The 22,662-nt window shown below is 38.5% G+C and overlaps 2 protein-coding genes across 4 annotated transcripts in view; one reads left to right on the top strand and one right to left on the bottom strand.

Moving 5' to 3' along the window:
- The window catches only part of NTPCR (nucleoside-triphosphatase, cancer-related), a 30,816-nt gene extending 15,701 nt beyond the window's left edge, over window positions 1-15,115 (top strand). Inside the window, exon 5 of one of the 2 annotated variants that reach the window (XM_060753832.2) lies at window positions 13,847-15,115. In XM_060753832.2, the coding sequence (XP_060609815.2) occupies window positions 13,847-13,900 (54 nt within the window). In that variant the 3' untranslated portion in view covers window positions 13,901-15,115. Of the gene's footprint in view, window positions 1-799; window positions 1,262-13,846 lie in introns of those variants that run through there. The other variant, XM_060753831.2, reaches the window with a different exon arrangement.
- PCNX2 (pecanex 2) overlaps window positions 12,875-22,662 on the bottom strand; it is a 124,928-nt gene continuing 115,140 nt past the window's right edge. For both annotated transcript variants that reach the window (XM_067465206.1, XM_067465214.1), the window contains exons 33-34: window positions 14,157-14,617; window positions 12,875-14,046 (exon numbers count right to left, since the gene is read on the bottom strand). In XM_067465206.1, coding sequence (XP_067321307.1) covers window positions 13,873-14,046; window positions 14,157-14,617 — 635 coding nt within the window. In that variant the 3' untranslated portion in view covers window positions 12,875-13,872. The remainder of the gene's footprint in view (window positions 14,047-14,156; window positions 14,618-22,662) is intronic.

Raw genomic sequence — 22,662 nt, 5'->3', positions numbered from 1 at the left:
TCTGAAATAATTTGGATTTAGGTGCATAGGGTCAGAAGAAATGTTCTCTCAATATCGAATTTGAGTGAAAGGATTTCTATGTGTCTTTAAGAAGAAATACTTGCATTCTGCATTCCTCGGGCTTTGTTCTTCTAATCAGGGACACATCCGTCTTCACCTTTCCAAGAATTTCTCCCTATTTTTTCAACCATGTAGTGTAAATAATTGTTTTAAGTGAGTGAATTGATGGTAGTTACTAGGGCTGGGTGGTTTCGTTTCGTAATTCGTTAAAAATTCGTTATTTTTTTTTATAACGAAGCGATAACGAACCATTCAGGAGCATCTAAAAAACGAAACGAATTTTAAAATTCGTTTCGTAATTGTTTCAAATTCGTTTTGTATTCGTTTAGTTATCGTTTTGAAATCGTTTCGTGATTATTTCCGGATGTCTGGGGCAAGTTTTATAGTTGTTGTTTGTTTAATCAGTGAAAAAAATTATAAATATCACACCAACAGTCAACAACAGAGGGAGAGGGAAGCTTCAGAAGTTCCCCCTGTCCCATATGGAGGTTTTTTAGCATATTGCGCGGTTGCGTCCGCCATTAATGAATCGATTCGTAATTGTTTTGTAATTTCCGAAATTTTGTAAATATCGAACTTTTTAAAAGAAAAATTTCGGAATTCTTTTAAATAACGAAACGCAAAAACCCCCTAAAAACGAATCGAATTTAAAACAAATTTTTCCGTGGTTGGACAGCCCTAGTAGTTACCAATCCAAATTCTTTATATGTTGATATCTGACTTCTTTTTCTGTTTCTAGATCACAAAGGAGAACAGAGACAACATTTTGGAAGATGTTGTGAAAGCTGTACAGAACTGCTTGAAATGATATATTTATGTTTCATCATATTAAGTCATGTGTTCTTTGTAATCCAGTACAGCCTCTGTTGATTTCCTTGAGGGTGTTATTGACACTCAATGTGCAGATATTGAACTGTTGCACATGTGTTACTAGCAACTGATTTCAAGATCAAATTTTCTCTGTTTACGGCAAGTTATTGAATACATGATGTCACATTGATGAAAGTCCACATCTTGAACTGAATCCTATTGAAAGTTGGTCCTGGCAAGTTGTGAAAAATTCTGCACTATATTGGATCAAAATCTATGGAATTGAGCTTAGGCTTTTTTACTTGTAGGAAAGTTTTCTTAGTATGAGATTTCCAAAGAATGAATAGCCTTGCATTCTCCTTTATAGAAAATAAATACAGATATTGGAAGATCTTTGTGTGTAACCCAATTTGACTAACAACACATAGCTAAGCCAGCTTGCCATAAGGTAAACCGCAATGGAAAAATATGATCTAGGATCTGGATACAAGGAAATTGTGCACATATTTCTGAGGTTATTTTCTGGTAATTATTTAAATTATTAGCTAATTCGTATTTTGCTGATGTGACAATTGATAGTGATGTGGACAATTTTCCCAATAGCCAGGTGGGTGCTACTTCTTTGAAGTTTCAAGTAGATATTGTTTTGAGAGAAATCTCTATCCCTTTATAAATCACCACCACAAATATCGCCCTATTCCTTCACTAAATTTAACATGACACTGCAAGTTAACCAGTTTGTTGCTTCCCCTCATACTTAATAGTGTTTGCTTGCATCTTTTCACAATTTCAAGTAATTCTTGTGACACAGTGTGTGTATGTATACACAAACACATACAAGACAGATGGTGTTCAGAAGAAGTGTTTATCACATCATCAGTTTTTCATGTCAGAAAAGCTAAATTCTCAGCCCAGGTACACTCTTGGTTTTATAGGGTTCTTCCACTCTAGGAAAAACTGGGCAGACACGTAGCCTTGTTTTTCTCCTTTGGTATGTCCAAAGTGTAACAAGTGTTATATTAAAAAGATATGTTGGATTAAGGAATGTATAAACCAAGTGTTTGGAAACAATTTAATTGGTATCACTTCATAGTCACTCTGCAATGCCAAATGCCCAACATTCATTTTTTAAGACCTGGGCATGCACTGGAGGACTAAGTAGTGCCCAAGAAGCAAGGCATATATTGATTTGGAGTCCCAAATACAAAACACTGTTTTGACTCTACAAATGAATCTATCTTTCTATCTCACAGAAGGAAACTGAGGGTGCTTACAGAAACACTGCAGCTAAAATTTTCTTGATTGGTGTATCAAATGCACTCCATGTAATAATAATAATAATATTGTTGTCTTCTTGGTTTTACCTACCAAGGCTCTGGACATCCAACACATGTCTATACGAGACCATGTCTCATGTCTTTGGGAGAAGAAAGTATAATCCCTTGTTTCCGGGTGTAGGGTCCGCCAGATGTCTTGTATGTGAAATTCCTTTTGTAACTGTGTGAAGATCGCTGGTAGTTTCCCTCCTTTGGGATCTCCTCCCCTTGTTTTTTTCCCTGCTTTATCTATTTTGTTGTCTAGAACTCCGTTAAAGTCTCCCAGAACAATAATATTACTAGTCCTGTGCTCAGTTAATTCTTTTTTTAAAAACTTTACGAAGTTAGATTTTGTTCCGTTAGGAGCATATATATTACAGATAAGCAACTCAAGACCGTTAACTATACATTTCACACCAATTACTCTCCCTTCATCATCTTTAAAAGCTAGCTCTGGATTCAGATTTTCTTTGATATATAATGCCACCCCCCTTTTCTTTTTTGCTGCTGAGGAAGAAAATAATTTGCCTAGATATTTGTTTTCCAAATGGGCAGTATGTCTTTGCATTATATGAGTCTCCTGAACCGCTATTACATCACATTTCAGACTCTTAAACGTGTTGCTGATCAGCTTCCTTTTATTCGGGCTGTTTAGCCCGTTTACATTATTCGACAGTATTTTCAGCGCCATCAAGTTTCAAATCTATTAAGTCCTTTATTGTCTTGTTTTTATGTATTTGTTTACTATAATCTTCGGGTGATATTTGCCTTGCTCTCTTTTCTCCTTTGCTTCTTTTTGTTGGATCTCGCATTTCCATTACTTCCATGTCATCCTCGCTTGATTCTCTCTCTTCCTCTCTGGTTGAATTCCTTTCCGGTTGCTTTTTCTTATCCTCTTGATCTCTTTTAATTTTTTGGTAGAAAAACTTAGCCTTTTCTAATGATGTTATCCAATGCTTCTCTTCCTTGTAGGTTGCCATTATACCCTCTCTTCTTTCCCATCTAAATTTTATCTGCAATCTTTTTAGTTCATCAGTTAGAAAATAGTATTGTTTCCTCTTGTTCAAATCATAGGCTGACACTTCCTTTAGGATAGTTACTTTTTTACCTCTGAAAATTGTGGGTTCTTTGGCGTTATTTTTGAGGATCTGGTCCCTTAAGTATTTTCTTGTTAGGTGGACCACAATATCTCTAGCTGTTCCTTTTTTTTTTGCGTATAATGTTTGCACTCTATAAAGTCTGTCTATATTTTTGTCCATTTCCTGTAATGGCAGATCTAAGATCTTTGCCGTTATTTCTGTTACTATACTCCTTAGATTGTCTTGTTCTTTTTCTTCTATGTTCCTAATTCTAATTTGATAATCTGTTTCATTTCTGTCCGTCCTTTCTTGTATTTTATTTATTTTCTCAGTTATTTCTTCTAACTTATCCATCCTTTTGTTTGTTTTTTCTAGAATTTTCTTCCGTACCGTATTTTCTTTCTTTATTTCATTTATTTCAGTTTGCATTGTGCTCATCTCAGCTCTTACCACCGATAGCTCCTCTTTTATTTCTTCTCCTAACTTTCCCATTTCGTCTTTAATCATTTTCTCCATTTTAGTTTCCAGTTTTTTCTGCAATGCTTGCGTCTCTTGTTGTGCTTCTTGTAGCTTTGTTTGTGTCCCTTGTATTTTAATCAGTTCTGTCATTATGTCTGCCAAAGAGGGTTCCTCTTGAGCTTTAGGGGGTTTCTCTTCTGGTGGCTTTTGTGTTTTTTCACTTTGCAGGGAATGAAGAGAGTGTCTTCTTGTCCCTGTTAGCCTGTTGCCTTTTATTACTGCAAACTGCTCCATACTTCTGTAATTCTTTGCTTTCAAAATTCCTCTTTTCCTGCAGCTCCTTGGATTCTTACAGCTTCTGTTTATCCACAAAGTTTTATATGGAGGCGGTAGGCCGCCTGCCGGACCTTGGGTCGGCGTCCTCTACTCGGGTCTTATTTCCAAGGACCCTAGCCACAGGGAGAGGCTTCCAGGGAAACCCCCCTTACGGACCATTGTCCATTGAAAATTGAAATGATAATTAACCAGCAAGAGAGAAGATGGAAGTTAAATGACTCATTAATACAATCTGAGAAAGATATAAAACAGAATAAAAAAATATTAAAGGAATATTTTGAGGAAAACATGGGCAAAGGAACCAAACTGGGAATAGTTTGGGACGCCAGTAAGGCGGTTATTAGAGGGCATCTCATACAGCAAGGGGCCACTAAAAATAAACTAAGGAAAGAAGAACAAAGGAAATTAGCTGAGAAACTCGAAAAGAAAGAGAATGAACTAAAGAAAAGACCAGGAAATAAAAAAATCCAACTAGAGCTAGAAATGCTAAGGAAGGAAGTAAATGCGACACAAATAAATCAAATGGCTAGGAAATTAAAATACTTAAAGGCCCAATATTTTGGGAAAGCTAACAAGCCGGGTAAATTTTTGGCCAGAATGTTGGTAAAGAGAAAACAAAAGAGCTATATAACACAAATAATAGAAGAAGGTAAGATCTACACGGAGGAAAAGGAAATAGCAACCAAATTTAAAGAATTCTATCAAAAATTATATGAAAAAGATGCAGTGAAAGAAGAGGATATAGTGAAATATATTTCAGACCAAAAAATCCCCAAAATATCTGACGCGGAAAGAGGGCTACTGAACAAAGAGATAGAAGTGGAAGAGATTACAAGAGCCATAAAGAGAATGGCTAATAATAAAGCTCCAGGCCCGGACGGGCTGACGGCACAATATTATAAAACATTCAGAGAAGAGTTAATGCCTTGCCTCAAAGAAACAATGAATAATATTTTGAAAGGAGAGGGGATGCCAGAGACGTGGCGTGAGGCATACATATCAATAATACATAAGGAAAACACGGAGACAACTAAACTAAAAAACTATCGCCCTATTTCTCTCTTAAATAGTGACTGTAAGATTTTTACGAGCATAATAGCAGAAAGATTTAAAGTATTATTAAGAGAAAAAATCAAAGAGGACCAAAAAGGATTCTTACCGGGAAGGCAAATGAGGGACAACATCCGAACAATCCTTAACATCATAGAATACTATGAAAAAAACCATCAAACAGAAGTAGGTCTGCTTTTTCTGGATGCAGAAAAAGCTTTTGACCAGACAAACTGGGATTTCTTGTTACTGTTGTTGAAAGAAATGGACATAGGTTACCCAATACTAAACGTAGTGGGAACCATGTACTCTAGACAAACAGCCAAGGTACTAGTTAACGGCATCCGTACTGAAGAGATCAAAATACAACGAGGGGTGCGACAAGGATGCCCCCTTTCCCCGCTTTTGTTTATAATGGTATTGGAAGTTTTATTAGAAAATCTAAGAAGGAATAAAGAACTAAAGGGCCTCAAAATAAGATCAGAAGAATATAAAACGTTAGCCTTTGCAGATGATGTAGTTTGCATTATAGAAAACCCGGTAGAATCGGCCCAAAAATGGATCTCCAAAATCGAAGAATTTGGTAAACTCGCGGGGCTCAAGATAAACAAAAACAAAACAAAAATCCTCACAAAAAATGTTAAGGAAGAAAGAAAGGAAAAAATACTCTCGAACGCCAGAATAGAAGTGGTTAAAAAAACTAAATATCTGGGTATTATAATTTCAACATCAAATATAAATCTATTTAAGGACAATTACGAGAAAATGTGGGACAACATAAGGAAGAAATTTAACAATTGGAAGTATTTAAATTTATCAATATTGGGGAAGATATCAGCTTTCAAAATGAGTGTGTTACCCAAAATAACTTTCCTGTTTCAAATGATACCGATTATTAAATCCAATACATGTTTCAAAAAATGGAACAAGGATATAATAAAATTTATATGGGATGGGAAAAAAGCCAGGATAAAGATGAAATATCTCACTGATGCCAAAAGCAGGGGAGGAATGGCTATGCCAGACATGCAGGTTTATTTTGAGGCCTGTGCACTATCATGGGTCAAAACTTGGGCCACCTTAGAGCAAAAAAAAAATATTAACTATAGAAGGACATGACATTAGACGAGGGTGGCATGCCTATCTTTGCTACGGAAAGGCAAAGATAGAAAAGAACTTTACAAATCACTACATCAGAGGCCCCCTGCTAAGGATCTGGAACAAATATAAAGGTTTTATGTATGATAAGATACCCATGTGGACATCACCAGGAGAGGCATTCCATAAAAGAGAACTACCAAAAAATAGTTGGCTGAATTACAGACAACTGCTGGTCAAAACTAATAATAAGTGGTATTTGAAATCGATGGAGGAATTGAAGAAAGAAGATAAAGAAATGAACTGGCTTCAATACATGCAAATTAAAGAATGCCTAAAAGAAGACCAAAAGGTGGGGTTCAGCGAAAAAGAATCTTGTTGGGACACAATTATGAAAAAAGGGAAAAAATTGATTAGAATCTTATACCAAAAATTATTAGAATGGAATAACGAGAAGGAGTTGGTGAAAGAAAACATGGTAAAGTGGGCTAAGGATATAGGTCACTCTATATTATTAAAAGAATGGGAACAAGTGTGGAAGATTAAATTGAAATACACCAAAGCTAATAGTATAGTAGAGAACTGGTTTAAAGTCTTCTACAGATGGCATCTGACACCCGTTCAATTGGCAAAATTCGGTAACAATCATAACACCCAATGCTGGAAGTGTGGAAAAGAGGCTGGAACGTATTTTCACTTATATTGGGATTGTAAGAAGATTAAAAAGTTTTGGTTAATGGTCCACAAACACACACAAAACATCATGAAAATAAAGTTTAATATCAAACCCGAATATTACTTATTAAATATAACCGATTTGGGACTGAAGAAAAACGAAGAAAAAAGCTTGTTTTATTTGTCATCAGCAGCCAAAATATTAATAGCACAAAAATGGAAAAACAAAGAAGCTCCAACGAATGAAGATTGGATAAAGAAAATAACAGACCTCAGGGATTGTGATATATTATCGAACCAAATAGAAGAACAAAGCAAGACTAAGCAAATAAATTGGAATCTTTTGAACGAATATCTAAAAAGCAAATATAAATTAGATATTTAAAAACCTATGGGTATGAAGGATAAGAAACAGGAGGAGAAAAGGGGGAAAAAAAATGGTAAAGCGAGAAAATCGCTCCTCTGTGGACTGAACGGAAGTGACTCAAACAATCACATCCCTCGTGTCTGATCCCATACCCCCTACCCCCTCTTCTCTACCTACCCCCTACCTTTGCCCTGCCCTAATCTGCCCTAACTTACCCTGCACGTCTGTCTAATTTCCATAACTTTCTATCACCAAATTGTTCCCACTCTTTCACTGTAAAGGAAAACTACATAAAATAATAATAATAATAATAATAATAATAATAATAATAAGAAGAAGAAGAAGAAGAAGTAGTAGTAGTTTATACCCCGCCACCATCTCCCTGAAGGGACTCGGGGCAGCTAACATGAGGCCAAGCCCAAACAATTTCAATAAAGCAAAAGCACATATAAAACAGACAATAACATAAAATAAAAAATGCTTAACAAAAACATAGTAATGCAATAAAAATAACAAAAAAGTGATAAAAGCTGATTATAAAATGCTAAAAGAATTAGACAGAGTGAGCTGAGCCAAATACAATGGGTAAAAATTATAAAACCTGTGGGTGAGATAGATAGAAGGTGCCATGACTAGTGGGAGACTTGGAAGGGATAAACAATCACGTTAATCTCCACTGAGGTACATCAAAAGACAAAGTGATACTGGGACGGAACATGGTATGGCAATTGGTTGTTCATTCCCCAAAAGCACACTGTAAAAGCCAAGTTGCTAAGCTTTTTCTAAAGGCTGCTAGGGTGGGTGCTTGCCTAATCTCCCTGGGGAGCGAGTTCCAGAGCCAAGGGGCAACCACAGAGAATATACCAAAACTCTACACACAACTCCACCCCACCCACTCACAACAGTGGTCTACATGTAGATTACTCATATGTCAGCCACTATGGGAACATAACAGTAGATTGAGTGAGCCCTTGTTTTGATCCTGCATGACTCTTCTTACCCTTGCTCTTCAAACCTACCAGGCTGAAGGTGGGACATTTACAAAAAAAGATTTTATAGTCTTCATCCGCCTCTCCTTCCCCATTTCAACTTATTCTATGGGTCTATGCATGAGGAAAAGGAAAGGTAAAACTGGAGGCTGGTGCCAGGCTCTCCAGCTCCTCAAAGGAGACAATTTCCAAAAGCTCAAGAATCTGGAGGTTCAAGAGTCATCAGTGGGATCATAAGAGGTTTGGGGAGTAGAGAATTGCAACACAGCAGGGCTACAATAGTATGGTTCTCCCTTATGTCAATACTCAGAAGTCCAATTGTTCCAGATAGAACTCATGTCAGTTGGAACTCAGGGCTTACTACAAAAGTGTTAATATTACTCTTGTCTCATTCTTTTTTCCACCTTGGTTGCTTTCTAGTGAGAGTGAGCTAACGGCGACAAACTAGCTGCCTCATTTCTTACACAGTATTTAGTCAATAAGGGTTTTTCTCTTGGCACAACTGAAAAGAATTGCTTTTCCTTGCTGTGTGTGGCTTGCTTCCTTGGAGAGTAATTTCCTGCTCTGGGCTCTGCATGCTCCCTTTCTGCAATGCAGCTGTTTAATACAAGGCATGGATGGTCTTTAGAGACACCCAGCAAGTCTGTTTCAAACATATAGCCCTGGAGTGAGAAACTAGATTATTAAGATGAAACTCACACGTTCTGATTAGTCTTAACAGCCAAGTTCCTGACTTTGTTGTTTTACGAGGCTTTGCACTGACAATCTGGTGCCTGAATTTGGGGGAAGATCTCAGGGCCCCGTGACACAGGACACACAACCCTCCCGCACATGTCCTATACGATGAGTCTCCAGTGCAGACGTCTCTGTGGAGCTCTTGATTACAGTTGGGTTGCACCTGTGGATTTTAATTGGTGCAACAGGAAGAGGATAATTTGTGCCTGGTCTTTTCCGCAGGCATAGGAATCAAGGCCACTTAACGCAGGGGTTTGTAGCAACTCAAGCCTCCAAGTGTCCAGATGGTAGGGCATAAACAAAGCATTCATTATTTCAGCAGTGTTGGCCTCTTTTTATTTTCACTTAAGATATCCAAAGAAAGGATTAATTCTATATGGCTTAAACCTCTGCAAAGGGAATCGTACCAGGAGAATGTGAGAGAGATAACAGCCAGAAAAATCACAAAATGTTTTTTTTAAAATAACCTTAAAATGCAGTAGGAAGGAATGCAAGTCTTTTATATTAAAAAATGCTAACAACATCCTGAGAAACTAATTACACAGAATGTCAGCCTTTCTTTTTTCATGTTGGAATGTTATAACTGGCCTGCTATAAAAGAAGAGTGATAATAGGTCAGTTAAGGCTAGAAACCAACTCTGAAATTCTTGATAAATGTCTTGCTCAGTAATGGAGAAATGGGCCAGTGTTGCATCTTTCAGTCTCAACCTGCCCTTTGAAAAATTGGAGTAACAGCCATCCATACAGGCTGGTGGTGTTTCTTCAGTTGACTCTAGAAGTGAATAAAGTGGGGCAGAATGCCTTAGGCAAAGTTGACATTTCATCCAATCCTATGGCCCCTGAGGTGGCCAGTAATAAACAATGTTAAATGTGTGTATGTTTCCTTGTACTCAGGGTCATTTAGTGGTTTGAATGTTGGAATAGGAGTCTTGAGAGGCCAGGGTTTGGATCCTGGGTTTGCTAAGAAAACCCATTGGTTACCTTGGCTAAGTTACACTCTCACATTCAGAATGCTGCACTGGAAAACCTTGTCGCTTTTTGACCACAATTTCTATTGAATCTTTGCAACAAAAAAAAACTGCATTGGATTAACACAATATGTCCTCTCAGGGCAGAATGAAAGAACACCTACTTTTTGTTTTGCCGAAAGAAGGTGTAGAAAGTAAAGACAAAAAAGAAAACTGGTGATTTAAATTGAGAACACGAAGCTCTAATATATGGGAAACATATAAAGATTAGTTGTGCAATAGTGGACCATGACTCTGGAAACGGGTTCAATTCCTCGCTCAGCCATGAGAACCCACTGGGTGCCCTTGGGCATTGTCTGCCCCAGAAAAACATAGGTTTGCTTTACAGTTGCCATAGGCTGGAAATGGCTTGAAGGCACACAACAGTGAAATAGAGCAGACCAAAATAACATGGTTTTGTCAGGTTGTCAACCTTGATATTCTGTCCAGTACCAACACAACCCCAGTGTGCTTGCCATCCTATTTGTGACATCTGTAAACAATGCCCTCCAAAATCAACACAGGACAGCTGTGCATCTGGGACTGAAAGGCTACTTGAATCTGTTCCAGGAAAATTATGAGCAAACACAATGAGGGTTTGCACAAATAGCTTAAAATCCCAGAGTGTATGTGACAGGTGTACCATTTTCCGCTTTGCCTTGAAACTGGTAAAGAATTGCCTGACATAAGAAAATTATCCTCAAGGCACTGTAAAACAGTTGTTCATGTATTTGCCACAATTATCATATGAAAAGCCTAAAATGCTTTTGCCCATGAGTCTGTGCTCATCTTGTAACACAGCTGCCCTGTAATTAATCATGGAGCATTTGTTTACAGAGGCTATACATTAGCCCAAACCCCATTCAATCCAGTGTGGGATGAGAAGCCATGGTGAACAAATTCTTCACCAAATGGGGGGAAAAACTACGTTAATAGTAAGCAGAAATATGTTGCCTCTACCAAGTTCAAAGGTTCTTAGAGAAGTAACACCTAATGCACACACACATACGGGTTAAAGGTATTTCTTAAGCCAGGACAACATTCTACATCTAAATGCAATAAAGAAGACAACAAAACCTTGCCTTCCTAGATAGCACTGGATGACATAGTTGATCATTTATTATCATCAATCATGAGGCTAATTGGAACCCTATAGCATCTCAAGAACCAAAGCTTTCCCTGCCTTTGTTTATTGGAATTTTGCCCCAAGGTCTTGCACTAGACATGGTTGAATTTTTTATTTTGAGCTACGAAAACATTACCAAACTAGATGGAAGACACAACTGAATTCTAGGAGCATTTACTAAATTTTACTAGTTATGATAGTCTTACATCTTTGCTGAAGAACAAGAGCAGAAGAAGAGATTAGCTTTTCTGAAGAATCTAATCAACTGCATTGGAAAATGGAACGCCAGAATCCAGCAGGCTAATTCTTATATAGAAGAAAATATCTAGAAATTCATTCCAAAGACCTATCAGAAAATATGTGTGTGTGTGTTACATAACTGTACAACCACTGTGAAAAGAGGTGAGAGGAAATTAATATGTTTGGCTAGAGCTGTGAGGTCAAATCTACAGAGACTTCACTTCTGCCTTTGCTAAAGTCAGATGAGAAAAAGAACTCTAGTCTTCCATCATTCTGTCTCATTCACCTTGGCAAAAAAGAGCTAGTAACAGCTTTCCTCCCTTCTGTGATACAGATCTTGAATTACTAGGTAACCCAGATGAGTTTTGCTTATTAAAAAATGATAAAGGGCCACAGCATTTTCCTATCCTAGGCACCATTGGCATGTGTAGATTTCTACCTGAAAACACGCAAACAGTTCTTGCTAAATGCTTCAGCATTCAAGGGACTAGATTTCCCGGCTAACTCTCCATTCCTTAGAATCTGCAGGTGTGTTCTCAATGCCAAATCCTTCACTAACCCATAAAAGTCAATTTCAACATAAGAGATGTAGCATGGGATTTGGCCTTGATTATATTATGAGTATGTGATAGTAATTTTTTACTGCATTTATATTCTGCCCTTCTCACTTTGAAAGGGATTCAGGGCGAATCACAGAACATATACTCGGCAAACATTCAATGCTGTTAGACAGACAGGACAGACAACAGATAGCGGTATTTTTCCCAACTTTTGCATCCTGGAGGTTGTGCTCGATTTTGGCCACAGAGGGGTGCTGTCACTTCATCCTCTATGACAAAGAGCCCTTGATCACAGACTTCCTCTATTTGATTGCCAGCATTTTCTGGTATTTCCTTCTTATGGAGCCATAAAATACCTCCCCGCTTGCTTAAACAGTGTCTAATTTCTCTACTCACAGCAGTTTTCAAATTGCTTAGGTGGACAGTGAGTTGGGTTGAAGGTCAGGTGCTCACCCCAACTTGGGCTTCAAACTGCCAACTTTTTGATTGGTGTGATCTGATTGCTGCTGGTGATTAATCAGCTGTGCTAAAGCCCAGCCCTAATGGAGCAGACACATATGACCCTAGAAGAACTGCAGACTGAGAGTATGTGGGACTCACTTTGAGTGTGTATTGAAGGAAATCTGCAACAGCTTTTCCTGACAAAGACAAGTATTTGATTGCTCCACAGTTTGTCATCTTGCAAAAGCTTGTAAAGAGATTTGGGTGTCCAATAAAGCTTACCTCATGGCTGCCTTAATAGTATGTTTCACCTCTGTTCACATCCACATGCATTTCGAACAACGTAACTATTAAATCTGCTTTTGAACAATGTACATATTCTGCTTTCCCTTTTTTTTAAAAAAAACTGGCTATGAATGAATTATAAGCAATAGTAAAAAATAATGTCATATTGAAATAAAAAGCAGAAATACTCTATATCATCTGCATATGCTTATCCAAAAATAACAACAAGAGCAGACGCTAGTAGATGTAAAGTCTTTAATTAAAAAATAATTGATATGTCTTTGTGAGTGAGAGAGTTCTATAGTTCTTTACAGTTAAGTCCCTTGGTTTCAGAAATAGGCATGAATTTCCAAACAAAAGTGCAAGGTTATGTGTAAAATTCTTTCTTTTCTTTTTTTGAGAAAGCTGCGCTGTTTGCAAATAAAGAGCACCATTGGCATTGTGAAGGCTTTTCATGCATTGGCTATATTTGGTTCAAGGCAATGTGTTGCCTGGTACTTTCATATACTATTTCATTACGGCTACATGCAGTGGGCCACCATTGGGATTAATATGTTGCAGCACATAATTGCCAGCTGCAGAACACTTCACACAAACAGAAGAATGAGGCTTTCCTATTTGACTTTCCTTTTTTAAAAAAAAAAAAAATCTGCATACTAATCTTAAGAGTATGCAGTTTCTCTCCCTCTTTACATATTCATTGCTTCAATTAAAAACAATCCTTTCTGATGCATTATGTATAAAATGCCAGTTATTTAGCATGCAATCATCTATTTGGTTACCACAAGAGACAGATGTCGGTGTGCTTTTTCACAGAGCTGTATTCAGACTTTCTGCTTTTTTCAGCCTCTATTCCCAAGTAGGCTATGTTTTCTCCCTTCCCTTCCCCCTCCCAACAGTGTGTCCCAAACCCTATCCAGAGAACGTAAGTGTTTCTTTGGAGGAAGGAATGTCACGACAGGTTGTTGTTATTCAGATTCACCTTCGGTTTTCAGTACCCTGAGCCGAAGCTGCGTTGTATTTTCAGACAGAACTAAATACCAATTGAAGAATATTATATTTCTACGTTGCAATGTTTTTCACGACAGGGCTTCTGAATGAAAAATTTAAAAAAATAAATCCTTTAAAGGGTTTTTATACTTGAAATGACTTCCATACTCGAACTACCTTTTGCAGAGACTAACCTAGCTTTGTTTTGATTTCATTCATACAGAACATAAACCTGTGCGCCAGCAGATTTTATTGCTCCTCTGAAAGACTGTGTTGAGATGCTGTGTCTTCTAGTGCCATGTCTTCTTGGCTGGCACGTCTGCACTCCACCATTTGGCTCATGAGAAGCGTATGCGTGATTCCTAGATCCTTTCGTTGTCTGGATTCAGTAGCATCGGTTGCTTCACAATCTTCAGACATTTGCTATCAAAGGAAAAGCAGAATGAGTGTTGATGTTGACTTAAAAACATACCTTTGAGAAAAATAGGACTGAATGCACTTAATTCTTTGAGCTTTTTTTGGACTTCTCTTACCTGTGTAGTCTCCTGCACAGTACACCTTGCTGCTCTAGCCGACGGTCCCACTGCGATGTTAACGCTGCTAGATGACTGTGTATCGCTGGTGTTCCCTCCATCAGCAGCCGAGAGCCCAGAAATGACCAAAGCACTAGAAAAACTTCTCTTGCCAAACAAGAGGCTGAGTGTTGAACTGGTGGAAGATGCCAGACTAGACCGGAGCACAGCGCCAGCCCTCTCCTGTATAGTGAGTTGACCCAGGGCAGGGATGGCAGGCGTATGGGAGAACACAGAGTTTGCTGAATTGTGGAAGGAAAGCTGGCTGCCAGATAGCCCTTGGGCAATTTCATGAGCTGAAGTGGAAGACGGGATGAAAGGATGGTGACTTTCTAAAATCGGACCGGAATGGCTTGAACGAGGAGGTCTTTGACTTAAAGCTGCATGCGTCTGAACAGACTGGCTCCTAAATTTTCTTCTTCCTTTAAAATAGAGAGATTAAGAAACATTTATTCTGGAAAGTCACATCTTTAGCAATATCTTTCGAGATATGCACCCTCTATCCAATTACTACTTAGTGTGAGGTGTATTCAAGGGTGATTATGTTTATCTTGTAATTCCAAAAGAGCTTTAGGGATTCAAAAATAACACTTGTATTGGTAATATGGCTGATTTCCAGATGACATAATTCAGCCTACCTACCCATCCAAGTGCAGATATATGCAAAATCATCTTTAGTTTTACAATTTTTGGAATTTAAAACATTAAAACATATCTTCCATCAGGCCTACCCAAATCAGTTTATCTATGAATTTGAGAATCAAATTCTATGTTTATTGTGTTTTAATTTTGTTCTATGTATTTTAATATGTGTATGTTTTAATATGTGCATTTAAGGAATGTATTTTCCTAAATTAATGTTTTAACTATGTTGTGCCCACCTCCATCAGGCAATGAATAAAATATAAACATCATCACCATCCCCATGATTTCAGCGTGACCCACTTTCAAATTAGTATTATAGTAGTGCAGGTTGAGTAAAAGGAGTCAAACAGATAATGACCACAGTCCAACAATCTCTTGTATTATGGGGAATTGGGAATGGGCCTTGTTTAAGATGTTGTATTGTTCACTCATGCTTTTCTTTTTAATTGTAATATTTTAAAGGCTTTAATTTTATAGATACTTCAAATACACGCTAAACCGGGCATGGGCAAACTTTCTAACTTGGGGGCAGCATGGCGGGCCCGAGTGGGGTGGGCGGGCTGAGAGGGAGGGGGTTCTCCCTTTCTCCCTGCCCTTTCCTTATCTTTCTCTTCTCTTTTGGAGGCAGAAAGTGTAGGAAAGACAAGAAACATTTGGATCCCAAAAAGGTTGGTCTTGGTCAGGATGAGATGGTGGACGGGAGAGAAAAAGTGTATCAATGAGACCCTGTATTGCCTACTCCTGATAAATAATCCTAGAATCCTAGAGCTGGAAGAGACCCCCAAGGGTCATCCAGTCCAACCCCATGCCATGCAGGAAGGCACAATCAAAATGCTCCCGATAGACAGCCTCTGCAGAAAAGCCTCCACACTCCAGGCAACCTATACCACTCTCCAGCAGTTCTTACTCTCCAGAAGTTCTTCCTAATATTTTCAGTCAAATCTCTTTCCCTGTCATTTGAACCCATTGCTCCCTTGTGCCCAGGTCTCTAGAGCAGCAGAAAGTAAATCTTCCACCTCCTCTTCAATGGGACACCTATGTAAATCTTGAAACATGGTTCTCACGTTCCCTCTCTACCTTATTTTCTCCCAGCTAAATATCCCGCAGGAGGAAAGGAGGAAGTAAAAAGAGAAGGAAGAAATGGAGGAAGAGAAGGATGGAAGGAAGGGTGGAAGAGAATGGAATGAGGAAAGAGAGAAAGAAGGAAAGACTAAAAAGGAAGGAAGGAAGGAAGGAAGGAAGGGGAAAGAGAGAGAGGGAAGGAGGGAGGAAAGAAGAACAAAAGAGTGGAAGGGAATGAAAGAGGGAGAGGGTTGGAGAAAGAGAGAGATAAGGAGATAAGGAAAGAAGAGAGGGAGAGAAGGAAGGAAGGAGAGAGAGGAGAGCCTGAGAAATGAGCCCAAGGGGCCGCATCCAACCCCCAGGCCTGGTTTTGCCTATATCTGCTCTAAACTCTTGCACAAAGGGATTAACAGCTATGTTTAACTTTTTAAGTCCTCTCTATCCTGACTTGACATAAACTTAAGTCTTACTGAAGTAACATTTACTTGAATGAACCTAGCTGCAATAACCTTTTTTTTTTTTTGGATGGAGTATACTGAAATACATGAACTCACATAACTCTGTGTTGGCCCGTGACGTTATCTTAAAATCTTACTGACACCCACCTCTTGGCTTGCTCAATTGTAAAGATGGAAGGGAACGTGAGAGAAGAAAAGGGGAACAAAGTGGCAAGAGGGGTTACCAAGCACCATCGGAAAGTGTCAGTGTGATTTTTACCAAGTCTATATTTGTGCAGCTGCGAAAAGAACAGAAGGTTAAGCAGAATTGCACTGGCCTCACACAGAGGCCCAAAAGTGTGACGAATCTTTATTATTGGCACTGAGCACAGTAGTGAGCTGACCTATTTCAAAAACCCCTAGCGTTTCTCTCTTCCTGTCCTTACGACTGCAGAGAAGTCAAGATTTCCCTTTAGCGCTCCTCAGTAGCACTCACGGAATTGAGAAGCAGCTAACTGAGCAGCAGGAGTCATTTAGCTGTAACAATATCTGGATCTCTTCCTTCCACATGACTTGTTCAGGCAATAAACAAACAAGACCTGAATGCTCAGAACATCTGCTTGGCCAAGCACCCCATTCTCAGTAACAGACACAGCACATAGGATTGGTTGTTTTGTGGTCATTATCATAGTCAAGCTATCTGTATACTGTGTTTTTACTATGTGCTTGCAAATCCATTTGTAGAGACCTAATGAAAGGTTACTTGGCACACATGAAACTCACAACAAAACAAAGGAAGATAAACATTTGAACCACGCAGCATTTCAAAAAGCCAATTTTCAAGCAACAGAAAGACATCTGCCTCAGACTAGGGTCTCATTTCTGAGCAAAGAAAGGACTCCTCCCTCACCCCACAAAGACTTCCTTCCTGGCTTGTCCCTAGGCAGCAGAGCACTAGAAGAGGAAAGATGGAAACACACCTCTCCCTGGACACAAATACTTATTAACCCTCATGCCCTGAGATATTTTTTTAAAAAAAATAATAAAATAATAATGTGATTTGAATAAATGCAGGGTTATGTTCTAACCCAAATGAGAATTCCCAAGTATTGAGGATTGGTTAAAGCTAGGATATTATAGCCAGAATCCTTTTAGTGTCCCACTACCACAAACACACATTCTTTTATGCCTGAGTTCATTTGGAGCGGGGTGGTGTGAGAGATTCACATTTGTCATTTTCAGTACACAACTGTACACACAGAAGTGCAACAACTGGGCATGCCATTGCACATTCTTAGTTGGTTACTATCTGTTGATGACCTCAATTTTCTACTTGATTGATTGGGGTTGTGGAGATGGCTTGAATAATCGAAATGGTAGCTTCATTACCATTTGTTTGCTACTATTTAGTCTCCACTACAGAAATGGGACAATAATCCACTCACACTGTTAAAGACACAATTGTTGGTATCATACTGGCCATATCAGTGTAGCACAATCACCACAAAGCTCAATGATTATAAGTCAACTGCAGTGTAGGATCTCAGTCAGCGAACACTTGTCATATTTTCCAACCCCATGGAAAATTCCTCTGTCTGGCAATTTGGATAGATCACCTCTACAACTTGCTGAAAAAAGTGTTTTGTTGATCTTTAGGCCAACATAACTATGTCATGGCAAAAAAGTAATATATATGTCAAGGAAATTTTGTTTTGCCCAACCTATTGATTTTTAAGGATCAAGAAAGAAAAATGTCACCTTACATCTCACCTATCAAGTGATTGAATTTTGAGGAAATTAGTTACAAGTGATCATTTGGCAGCATCAAAGAAAGACGATGTTGCAGGTTTAGTAAATGTAAAGGTTTCCCCTGACATTAAGTCTAGTCGTGTCTGACTCTGGGGGGTGCTGCTCATCTCCATTTCTAAGCCAAAGAGCCAGTGTTGTCCGTAGACACCTCCACTGCCAGCATGACTGCATGGAACGCCGTTACCTTCCCAACAAGGCAGTACATATTGATCTACTCACATTTGCATGTTTTCAAACTGCTAGGTTTGTGAAATTGTACAAAATTATCTTCTTTTGTCACTTTCCGCACTACCACTATAATCCTTTGTTACCATCTGAGAAATTAGGTCACTTTCTGTTTCAATTATCTTCTAATGTAGACACTTCTGGTCCCCCCCATACTGAAGAACTACTTTACCTATCATCCTGGCTGGCTGGCACTGATGGGAATTAGAATCAAACATCTAGAGTACCACTGTTTCTTCAACTCATTTTCAATGAGTGTGTGACTGTACATGCAAAGGATATTGTGTCGTCCTAATTTTTTTCTTTTGTGTCAGGAGCGACATGAGAAACTGCAAGTCGCTCCAAGTGCGAGGGAATTGGCCATCTGCAAGGACATTGCCCAGGTAATGCCCGGATGTTTTGATGTTTTACCATCCTTGTGGGAGGCTTCTCTCATGTTCCTGCATGGGGAGCTGGAGCTGACAAAGGGAGCTCATTTGTGCTCTCCCCGGATTCGAGCCTGCGATCTGTTGATCTTCAGTCCTGTCAGTACAAGGATTTAACCCATTGCGCCACTGGGGGCTCCTGTTCACTATATATATTGATATGTATGTGAGATTGGATAAAAATCCAAACTGTAAATGTAGTGACTGAATACTGGGAATCTGCATGCTGAAGATTATGCCAACAATTTCCAGTTTGGGACTTTTAACTATATTCTTTACTTGCTGTTCCCAAAACTATGATGAAGAGATGTACAACTATTTTTTCTTTGAATCTGCACTTATTTAATTAACATATGTATGAGATAATAATTCAAGCATATTGGGGAATACCTACCTGTTCCACTAGGAATGAATTGGTAAATGTTCTTACTACTTCAAACAATATAAAGCACATAATAAAAACTATTTTCAAAGCTGATACAGTAATTGGTGACCTTGTGTAAAGGCCCTCTGAATCCTATTAAATAGACACAAAGCTATTAATTCTTTGGCAGTCCATTCAGCATGCATGATAAGATGTTATTGCAATATAGAACAGGGACAAGGATGTTTCATTGTAAATGGTAATTAGATGCAGACTTTTCCAGCAAAGTGCTATTCCAACAATACACTTCCCCAAAATTTTTATGCCTTGAAGTTCAAAGACTGGATTAAGTTTTGTTTCCTGGTGTGTCTGCTGATTATTTAAAAGCGAATACAGCAATGAAGAAAGATGATGGTACAGTGACACTCACAGTCATGTTTGGCAAACCACCTGCTTACAATTTAAAGTACTTAGCTGACCACTGTCCTAAAAAACAAACCAAACAAAACACAACCACCCTATATTCACTTCTAATTCAGTGATTTCTATGTTATAGAGTAGACCACCCACATTTGCACATAAATAATTCAAATCCCTGCAAACATTTAGGAAATGAAAACTCTTCTGTAATGTATCATAAATATAGAGATCTATCCCCACTCCTTGCACCAGAATTTATTCAAAGGTCATAAAGATTTCTCACTGAGTTTTGCAGATGGCAAGACAGTGGCCAATAAAATTAAATGTTACATTAAGGAACATTTATAGTCACTTGGAGATCCTTATCACTGCAGTACATTTAACCCTTATCCTACCAGATGATACGTTTCACTGCCCCAGAGGCATATTTTGCTTCAGATTTACACAGAACAAAAAGAAAGATACAACCAACTCAATAATTTTAGACAATTCCCTTCTTTAAAATCAGCCACCTACCATGGCCAGGTCTGAAAAGATAAAAGGCAGCTGGGTCAAAATTGGTGAATTTGGCACAATGGTATTCTTTTGTCTTGTAAAATCTGGATGTACTGGGAGAAAAATATAACTCTAACCCTAATCCAATTCCTAGTCTCCAGGACAGCAGAAAACAAGCCTGCTCCCTTCTCTCTATGACTCCCCTTCACATATTTATACATGGCCATCATGTCTCCTCTCAGCCTTTTCTTCTGCAGGCTAAACATACCCAGATATTTAAGCCGCTCCTCATAGGGCTTATTCTCCAGACCTTTGATCATTTTAGTCTCCCTCCTGTGGACATATTCCAGCTTGTCAACATCTCCCTTCAACTGCAGCATCCAGAATTGGACACAGAATTCCAGGTATGATCTGACCAAGGCAGAATAGTGGAGAAGCATGACTTCCCTGGATCTAGGCACTATACTCCTATTTTTGCAGGCCAAAATCCCACTGGCTTTTTTAGTTGCTGCATGACATTGTGGAGACATTAATTAATGCCAAGGAGCGAGGGAGGGGATTTGACCTGTCATTCATAGAAAGTATTATTTACAATGTAATTTATGAAATAAAAAAGTCTTAACCAATGGAATGAGGGAAACCCCACCAATGTTTAGAAGCACTCTGATTTCACTAAACTGAAAGTATACATTGACCTATTTCTGATTTGGTTTCTCATGGAGAACATGACGTCTAGGGAATACAGTGACATCCACTTTCAGGGTGCCACTTCTGAGCAAACAATAAGCCTGAAAGGACTTCATGTGTTCACAAGAAACCTGAGGATCAACAACAAGAAAACAAGAATGATGTACAGAGTAATTAGTAAAAACTGCCTTTCATGGACTATATTTGCTCAGCATAATTCAACATGGTACAACCAGGTATAGATCTAATAATTGATGAATAACTAGATGTATTCAGAAATTAATGCCAATTCTAGCAATACTGTGCCAGGTAAACCAAGAAAATACTCCAACACAACATTGTGGTAATGCAATGCCAAGACTCTGTAGTCTCTAAAGCAGAAGCTTTATTCAGGAGAAATTTCCTTGCAATGACTACTGAAGCATCTGCAAATGACCCCATCATTGGGAGACATTTTCCCCAGAGGATACTATTTTATTTTTCGAGTAAAAATATGTTTCAGAAACTGGACATAATCAAAGTGTTCATGAAGACCGGTTTACTGCATGTACAGATTGATTCCTCTTTTCCTTTTATGATATTTTTAGAAATTTAAATATACTACTGTGCCATTGCAGTAAGGGCAGTAATACTATGGGAAAACAGCTCCTGAAATGGAAATTACTTTCTATGTATAAGTGCAAAAATATGTATGCCCAATTTTGATCTGGCCAATCCATATGGTGGCAATCAAGGAGAACTTTTCCCTTTCTCCACTTGAATGTATGGTGTACAGGTGATGAGAACTCTGTGAAACCTCATTATGGATGGTTGCAAGTGTGGGAAAAGACAGGCTTCTGGAAATACCGTTGTTTTATGCTTCATATATATTTCACTCTGACTATTTAAGATCTTCCAAGATTTTCCACATGATGATATAACTATTGAAAGAATAAATATAATTTCATAATACGATCTCCTAAGTCCTGGAGACTCCAAAATCCAAAGGTAAACTTTTCTCAAAGCGAGAGTAAAACACTGCTTAGTTGAGTTGTTCACAGTGAAGAAGATGCATGTTAATCTGTATTTTATTGAAGTGACAATTATCAATGAAGCATATGTCAATACAAGTAAAAGCAGCTGAAGCCAGATGACTTGAGGGACTCCTTCTTCTTTCATACACCTATCCAGCCCAGAAAATACGGATGAAGAAAATGGGATCTTTTAAAGGTTACTAGACTATAAGGCACATAGTTTTGCATGGCCAGTGGGGCCAGTTTATGAGAGCAAGATATTTGTTCTAAAGATTACCATCCTCTTAGTGCCTCTATCAGATCTTGCCTCTTGCTTTTGCTCTGGTCATTTCAGTGTCCATTTTTCAAGTCTTTTAGATCTTAAATTCTTTTGAGTGATTTATAGAACATACTGTCATTTTGGAGCTTTCAAAACTGTGAAACCCAGTGCTCAATCTTTGGCCTTGTGCTGCTTTGGATTTTACCTTTCTATTATTGTATTTCATTTTTAAAAACTTCTATTACAAGCTGTCTAGAAAATCTTAATGATGCACATGACTACTATGAATAAATATAAGGTGTCCTAGGAGTATACGACCACCAGCATTGAAGTGATGGTCCTCTGCCATCAACTCTGCTGGACCAGCCACGTTGTCCAAATGCCGATCACCATCTCCAAAAGCAGTTGCTCTACACTGAACTCAAGAATGGAAAATGGAATGTCGGTGGACAGGAAAAGAGATTTAAAGATGGTCTCAATGCCAACCTTAAAAACTGTGGCATAGACACAGAGAACTGGGAAGCCCTGAACCTTGAGTGCTCTAACTGGAGGTCAGCTGTGACCAGCAGTGCTGCAGAATTCAAAGAGGCACAAATGGAAGGCAAAAGGGAGAAACGTGTCAAGAG

The sequence above is a fragment of the Anolis sagrei genome, chromosome 1, assembly GCF_037176765.1.
Source record: "Anolis sagrei isolate rAnoSag1 chromosome 1, rAnoSag1.mat, whole genome shotgun sequence".
NCBI lineage: Eukaryota > Metazoa > Chordata > Lepidosauria > Squamata > Dactyloidae > Anolis > Anolis sagrei.
This window is presented reverse-complemented; position numbering and strand designations above follow the sequence as displayed.